The 8,267-nt window shown below is 35.6% G+C and overlaps 1 protein-coding gene across 1 annotated transcript; it reads right to left on the bottom strand.

Annotated features, from left to right (window-relative positions):
- Nucleotides 1–6,249: 6,249 nt before the first annotated feature.
- Nucleotides 6,250–8,026, bottom strand: LOC137947379 (uncharacterized). Its single transcript, XM_068793355.1, has 8 exons — nt 8,023–8,026; nt 7,692–7,979; nt 7,531–7,593; nt 7,220–7,437; nt 7,032–7,169; nt 6,678–6,953; nt 6,512–6,608; nt 6,250–6,341 (listed from the first exon to the last, which is right to left on the bottom strand). Exons 1-8 carry the CDS (start codon nt 8,024–8,026, stop codon nt 6,250–6,252), a joined length of 1,176 nt encoding a protein of 391 aa, XP_068649456.1.
- Between the last annotated feature and the right edge of the window lie 241 nt (nt 8,027–8,267).

Here is an 8,267-nt window from a genome sequence, read left to right as displayed (position 1 = left end):
ACTTAAAAATGAAAATTTTAGAGTTTATGTATGGAAAAAATTTAAAACAATACCAATGTAATTAAAGAAAAATTTATTCACACACCACAAATGAACACAAAATTTTTGTTATCCAAGTTTGGGAAATTCCACTAGTATAATCCTAATAGCTTGGAATCTTTATAAGAAAGAGATTACTTCTACACATGTTTTAAAAATGGATATACATGCTTGAAACATGTTAAAGATGCAAATGTCCAATGGATCCAAAGCTTTTAATGAGAATAAAAAACTCCCATTAAATTCTCAAATGAACGTGCGGTAGGATATTTATCCACGTAAAACAAGCCATTATTTTTTCCTATTTGCAAAAAACTTACCAAACAATCATTGATTATTGTAAAGTGATTTATCATGCGAAATGGGCTATATTTTTGTAAGAAATGACTTAAGGATTGGGAGTCAATACTGAGTTAAAAATCCCCCGCTCTCCCTTTTCTAGACGATTGCAAAACTTGAGATATAAAAACTAAAAAGTGCTTACAATCCTTAAAAATTACAGACACTCTTTGGAATTATCTCACTTTAAATTTTTGCATTGTGCATTTCTATTTTAGGTGTACATTTTTTTTCTTAAATCAAAACATTCGAGTTTTCTCTCTCCGTTCATCCCGTTAACAAAAAAGGCAAATAGATCACAAGAAAATTAAAATTTTAAAGTTTAAGCATGGAAAAATTTAAAAGAATAACAAATATAAGTAAAGAAAATTTATACACACACCATAAATGAACACAAAAGTTTTCTTATCCAAGTTTTGGAAATTCATCTAGTTCAACCCTAATTGCTTGGAATTTTATAAGAAAGAGATTTCATCTACACGTGTTTCAAAAATGGATATGCATGCTTGAAATCTGTTAAAGATTGAAATGACCTATGGATCCAATGCTTTTAAAGAGAATAACAAACGCTCATTAAATTCTCAAGTGAACGTACGGTAGGATATTTACCCGAGTAAAACAAGCCATAATTTATCCCATTTGCCAAACGCTGACCTACCAATCATAGATGATTGTAAAGTGATTTATCATGCGTAACGACCTATATTTTTGTAAGAAATGACTTATGAATTGCGAGTCAACACTCGGTTAAAAATCCCCCACCTCCCCCTTTTCCCAACCATTGCAAAACCGGTGATATAAAAACTAAATAGAGGTTACAATCCCTAAAAATTACAGACCCTCTTTTGAATTATCTCTCTCGACATTTGTGCATTATGCATTTCCATTTTAGATGTACACTTTTTTCTTAAATAAAAACTTTGAGTTTTTACTCTACCTTCATCCCGTAAACAAAAAAGGCAAATAGATCACAACAAAATGAAAATTTTAGAGTTTATATATGGAAAAAAATTTAAACAATAACAAATGTAAGAAAATAAAATTTATACACACACTGAAAATGAACACAAAAGTATTGTTATCCGAGTTTGGGAAATTCCACTAGTTCAACCCAAATAGCTTGGAATTTTATAAGAAAGAGATTTCTTCTACACATGTTTTAAAAATGGATATGCATGCTTGAAACATGTTAAAGAAGGAAATAACCTAAGGATCCAAGGCTTTCAATGAGAATAACAAACACTTACTAAATTCTGAAGTGAACATGCGGTGGGATATTAACCTGAGTAAAAAAAGCAATTATTTTGCCCATTTGCAAAAACCAAACCAAACTATCACGAAAGGTTGTAAAGTGATTTATCATGCTTAACAGCCTATATTTTTGTAAGAAATGACTTATGGTTTGGGAGTCAACACCCAGTTAAAAATCCCCCGCCTCCCCCTTTTTCTGACCATTGCAAAACTTGATATAAAAACTAAAAAGAGAATAAAATCCCTAAAAATTACAGACACTCTTTGGAATTATATCTCTCAACATTTGTGCATTGTGCATTTCCATTTTAGATGTACATTTTTTCCTTAAATCAAAACTTTGAGTTTTCGCTCTCCCTTCATCCCATAAACAAAAAAGGGAAAAAGATCACAATAAAATTAAAATTTTAGAGTTTATGTAAGGAAAAAATTTTAAACAAAAACAAATTTAAGTAAAGAAAATTTATACACACACCACAAATGAACACAAAGGTTTTGTTATCCAAGTTTGGGAAATTCCACTAGTTCAACCCTAATAGCTTGGAATTTTATAAGAAAGAGATTTCATCTACACATGTTTTAAAAATGGATATGCATGCTTGTAACATGTTAAAGATGCGATTGATTTATGGATCCAAAGCTTTTAAAGAGAATAACGAACGCTCATTAAATTCTCAAGCGAACGTGCGGTGGGATATTTACTTGAGTCAAGAAAACCATTATTTTTCCCATTTACAAAAAGCTTACCTAACAATCGTAGATGATTGTGAAGTGATTTATCATGTGTAACGGGCTATATTTTTTTAAGAAATGACTGATGGATTGGGAGTCAACACTCAGTTAAAAATCCACCACCACACCCTTTCCTTGAAGATTGCAAAACCTGAGATATAAAAACAAAAAAGAGCTTTCAATCCCTTAAAAATACAGATACTCTTTGGAATTATCTCGCTCTAGATTTGTGCATTGTCCATTTCCATTTTAGATGTACACTTTTTTCTTTCATCAAAACTTTGAGTTTTCGCTCTCCCTTCATCGTGTAAACAAAAAAGACAAATAGATCACAAAAAAATGAAAATTTTAGAGTTTATAGATGGAAAAAATTTAAAACAATAATAAATGTAAGTAAATAAAATTTATTCACACACCACGAATGAACACAAGAGTTTTGTTATCCAAGTTTGGGAAATTCCACCAGTCAACCCTAATTGCTTCGAATTTTATAAGAAAGAGATGTCTTCTTCCCATGTTTTAAAAATGGATATATATGCTTGAAACATGTTATAGATGCAAATGACCTTTGGATCCAAAGCTTTTAAAGAGATTAAAAAATGCTCATTAAATTCTAAAGTGAATGTGGGGTGGGATATTTACCCGAGTCAAACAAGCCTTTATTTTGCCAATTGACAAAAAGCTGACCTAACAATCATAGATGATTGTAAAGTGATTTATCATGCATAACGGGCTATATTTTTGTAAGAAATTACTTATTGATTAGGTGTCAACACTCAGTTAAAAATCCAATCGCCTTCCCCTTTTCCCAACGATTGCAAAACCAGAGATATAAAAACTAAACAAACCTTACTCCCTAAAAATTACAGACATGCTTTGGAATTATCTCTCTCTACATTTGTGCATTGTGCATTTTCATTTTAGATGTACACTTTTTTATTATATCAAAACTTTGATTTTTCACTTGCTCTTTATCCCATAAACAAAAAAGGCCAATATCACTTAAAAATGAAAATTTTACAGTTTATTTTTGGAAAAAATTTAAAACAATAAAAATGTATGTAAAGAAAATTTATTCACACACCACAAATGAACACAAAATTTTTTTTATCCAAGTTTTGGAAATTACACTAGTACAATCCTAATTTCTTTGAACTTTATAAGAAAGAGATTTCTTCTACACATGTTTTAAAAATGGATATACATGCTTGAAAGATGTTAAAGATGCAAATTTCCAATGAATCGAAAGCTTTTAATGAGAATAACAAACGCTCATAGTATTCTAAAATGAATGTGTCGTAGGATATTTATACGAGTAAAACAAGCCATTAATTTAGCCCATTCGCAAAAAATTGACCAAACAATCATGGATTATTGTAAAGTGATTTATCATGAGTAACGGACTATATTTTTGTATGAAATAACTTATGGATTGGGAGTCAACACTCAGTTAAAAATCCCGCGCCTCTCCCTTTTCCAAATGGTCTCAAAACCTGAGATATAAAAACTAAAAAGTGCTTACAATTCTTAAAAATTACAAACACTTTGGAATTATCTCTCTCTACATTTTTGCATTGTGCATTTCCATTTTAGATGTACATTTTTTTTCTTAAATCAAAACTTTGAGTTTTCGCTCTCCCTTCATCCCGTAAACAAAAAAGGAAAATAGATCACAACAAAATAAAAATTGTAGAGTTTATGAATGGAAAAATTTAAAAGAATCACAAATGTAAGTAAAGAAAATTTATACACACACCACAAACGAACACAAAAGTTTTGTTATCCAAGTATGGGAAATTCCACTAGTACAATCCTTTAAAGGGCTTAAAATCCCCAAACATTAATGACATTCTTGTGAATTATCCCTCTCAAAATTTGTGCATTGTGCATTTCCATTTTAGATATACACTTTTTTCTTAAATCAAAACTTTGAGTTTTTGCTCTCCCTTCATTTTGTAAACAAAAAAGGCAAATAAATCACAACAAAATAAAAAATTTTAAGTTTTTTTATGGAAAGATTTTTAACCAATAAAAAATTTATGTAAAGAAAATTTATACACACACCACAAATGAACACAAAGATTTTGTTATCCAAGTTTGGGTAATTCCACTAGTTCAACCCTAATAGCTTGGAATTTTATAAGAAAGAGATTTCTTCTACACATGTTTTAAAAATGGATATGCATGCCTGAAACATGTTAAAGATGCAATTGTCCTATGGATCCAAAGGTTTTAAAGAGAATAACAAACTCTCATTAAATTCTCAAGCGAACGTGCGGTGGGAAATTTCCTCGAGTCAAACATGCCATTTTTTGCCCATTTACAAAAAGCTGACATAACAATCATAGGTGATTGTAAAGTGATTTATCATGCGTAACGGGTTATAGTTTTGTAAGAAATGACTTATGGATTGGGAGTCAACACTCAGTTAAAAATCCCCCGCCTCTTCCTTTTCCCGTCGATTTCAAAACCTAAGATATAAAAACTAAAAAGAGCTTACAATCCCAAAAAATTACAGACACTCTTTGGAATTATCTCTCTCTACATTTGTGCATTTTTCATTTCCATTTTGGATGTACATTTTTTTTTAACTCAAAACTTAGAGTTTTTGCTCTCCCTTCATGCCTTAAAAAAAAAGAAGAATAGATCACAACAAAATGAAAATTTTAGAGTTTATGTAAGGAAAAAATTCAAAACAATGACAAATGTGAATAAAGAAAATTTATTCACAAACCACAAATGAACACAAAATTTTTGTTATCCAACTTTGGGAAATTCCACTAGTTCTACCCTAATTGCTTGCAATTTTATAAGAAAAAGATTTCTTCTACACATGTTTTAAAAATGGATATCCATTCTAGAAACATGTTAAAGATGCAAATGACCTATGGAACCAAATCTTTTAAAGATAATAACAAATGCTCATTAAATTTTCATGAGAACGTTCGGTGTGATATTTACCCGAGTAAAACAAGCCATTAATTATCCCATTTACCAAACGCTGACCTACCAATCATAGATGATTGTAAAGTGATTTATCAAGTGTAACGACATATATTTTTGTAAGAAATGACTTATGAATTGCTTGTCAACACTCAGTTAAAAATCCCCCACCTCCCCCTTTTCCCGACCATTGCAAAACCTGAGATATGAAAACCAAATAGAGATTACAATCCCTAAAAATTACAGACACTCTTTGGAATTATCTCTCTCTACAGTTTTGCATTGTGCATTTCCATTTTAGATGTACACTTATTTCTTAAATCAAAACTTTGATTTTTCGCTCGCCCTTCATCCCGTAAACAAAAAAGGTATATAGATCACAACAAAATGAAAATATTAGAGTTTATGTATGGAAAAATTTATAACAATAATAATTTTAAGTGAAGAAAATTTATACACACACCACAAATGAACACAAAAGTTTTCTTATTCAAGTTTGGGAAATTCCACTAGTTCAACCCTAATAGTTTGGAATTTTATAAGAAAGAGATTTCTTCTACACAAGTTTTAAAAATGGATTTGCATGCTTGAAACATGTTAAAGATGCAAAATGACCTATGGATCCAAATATATTAATGGGAATAACGAACGCTCATTAAATTCTTCAGTGAACATGCGGTAGGATCTTTACCTGAGTAAAACAAGCCATTATTTTGCCCATTTGCGAAACACTGACCAAATAATCTGTTGTGTTCCCAGGCCCTAGCTCGAGTTACACGACAGAGGGAGGGATCACCTTGCTGTTTCAGAGTCGAATCTGGCCACCGAGACCTCCCGGGACGACCTATGGTGTCGAGTTGAGGAGATGAAGGTCGGGAAAGGTTTTACGGAAAGTCAAAAAGGGATGATGGAAGACAAACGCCGCCAGAGGAGGCCGGAGAGCGATTAGGGCTCGTCACCGGGAGCCGTCACCGGGGGTTCCAGGGGAACGCCGACCCTGGTTCGAAAGGGAGAACTCAGATCCAGATTAATTCTTCCTTTTCTTCATTCGTTCCACGGACCTTAAGTTAAGTCCGAAAATTCCAATTATTACAATGTTGCCCTACGGCTTCCATATGCGTGACTGAAAATAATTTAAATTTCAATTATGCCGAAGTCCCTTTTCTGGCCCCTAATTCCCATGCATCTTATGTCTGAGTCAACTCACCTCGTCGCCTCTGGGTGACCCGTCCTGCTATCGAGTCCACAACATCACTCCCCCCCTTAAAAACGAGGTTGTCCGCAATCTCGAACGTGGGGTAAGCCTGCTGGAAAACATCAACGTCCTCCCATGTAGCGTTCCTGGCGTCGGAGTGGGTCCACTAAACTAACACCTCCCTGCGGTGGGCATTCTGACGAGCATTTAAAATGTGGTGTGGCATGAGGGATAACTGACCTTCTTCCATGGGTGGTAGAGATGGGTTGCATGGATGATCACTGCCCTTGACGGGCTTGATAAAGGACACATGGAAAACATTATGGATCCGCGCTTCTAGGGGGAGGTGGAGTTTGTAGGCTACCTCACCCACCCGCTGAGAGATGGCGAATGGCCCAAAATATTTGGGCGATAACTTGTGCCTGCTGCCTGCCATGGAGGACTGTCTGTAATGCTGAAGTCGCAACCAAACCAAGTCACCAATGGGGTACTAAACATCTCGGTGGCCTTGATCATAATACTCTATTTTGACCTGGGCCTGCCACTGATGAAGGTGAATAACCATGAGCAACTGATCCCTCTCTATCAGAGCAACGTCAACTGCGGGTGATAGGCGGAGGTATTGTAAGCATATTCTACCCAAGGAATGCAGTCCATCCACTGATGTGGACTATCGCCCACTAAGCATCAGAGGTACATTTCAATGGTGCGGTTGAGAACCTCTATCTGGCCATCGGACTGCGGGTGATAGGTGGAGGAAAAATTCAACTTGGTGCCGCATAGGTGGAATAAATCATGCCAGAATTGGCTAGTGAAAATGACGTCCCTGTCACTAACAATGGACTCGGGAATGCCATGGAGCCGCTCGATGTGAGTAAAATTTTTTTTGCTATGGAAGTTGCGGTGTAGAGGTGTTCCAATGGAAGGAAGTGCCCATACTTAGAGAACCTGTCCACTACCACCAGAACAATAGACTTGCCATATGACTTCGGAAGACCTTCAATAAAATCCATGGAGATATCGGACCAAACCTGAGTGGGAAGCTAGAGGGGTTGGAGGACCCCGGCGGGGCTCAAATGCTCGACCTTGTTGCACTGGCCAATTGTGCACGCAGTGACATATGCAGTAACAGTTGACTTCAGACCATCCCAATAGAAATCCTAACTGAGGCAGAAAAGAGTCTTTTGAATACCCTCATGATAACTGTTATGATAAGCTGAGAGCACGGCAGCAATGGGAGGCGAGTCTGGGCTCAAGTAAATGTGGTGCCGGTAAGTAATAACACCGTCACGAATGCGCCATGCAGAGGGCATGTGGCCTGCTGTGATTTTCTGGCTTAATGCTTGCAACTCGGAGACCGGACTATGCTCGGTCTTGATCGTTTCCAGCAACGTAGGAGTGGGCTGACTAATGGCATGCAAATGAGCGGAAGAATCAGCTCTACGGCAGAGAGCATCAGCAACTGTATTCAACCGGCCCGCTCGATGTTCCACAGTGAAGTCGAACCCCAGTAACTTACCGACCCATCACTGCTGCGGGGAGGTAGAAATACACTGATCCAACAAATATTTCAAACTATAATGGTCAGTCTGAATGGTAAAGTATCTCCCCCATAAATAAGGGCGCCAGTGGCACACCGCCTTGGCTAGACCAATCAATTCTCTTTCATAGGCGGCCAGTTTATGTTGGTGTAGCGGAAGTTGTCGGCTGAAATAGGCAATAGGGTGGTTGACTTGTAGCAGAACCGCTCCTATGCCACTACCTGAGG

Source organism: Aristolochia californica, unplaced genomic scaffold, assembly GCF_029961685.1.
Source record: "Aristolochia californica isolate CCGP_79_NKW_82.1479 unplaced genomic scaffold, dmAriCali1.0.hap1 SCAF_1, whole genome shotgun sequence".
In the NCBI taxonomy this organism is placed as follows: Eukaryota; Viridiplantae; Streptophyta; class Magnoliopsida; order Piperales; family Aristolochiaceae; genus Aristolochia; species Aristolochia californica.
This window is presented reverse-complemented; position numbering and strand designations above follow the sequence as displayed.

What these genes read in the sequence shown, in the direction of transcription:
- LOC137947379 (XM_068793355.1), bottom strand. An exon ending in CCCTCTAGCTTCCCACTCAG is followed by an intron (nt 7,438 to 7,530) that starts GTTTGGTCCGAT and finishes AGGTTCTCTAAG; the next exon opens with TATGGGCACTTCCTTCCATT. An exon ending in AGTCCGATGGCCAGATAGAG is followed by an intron (nt 7,170 to 7,219) that starts GTTCTCAACCGC and finishes AGTGGGCGATAG; the next exon opens with TCCACATCAGTGGATGGACT.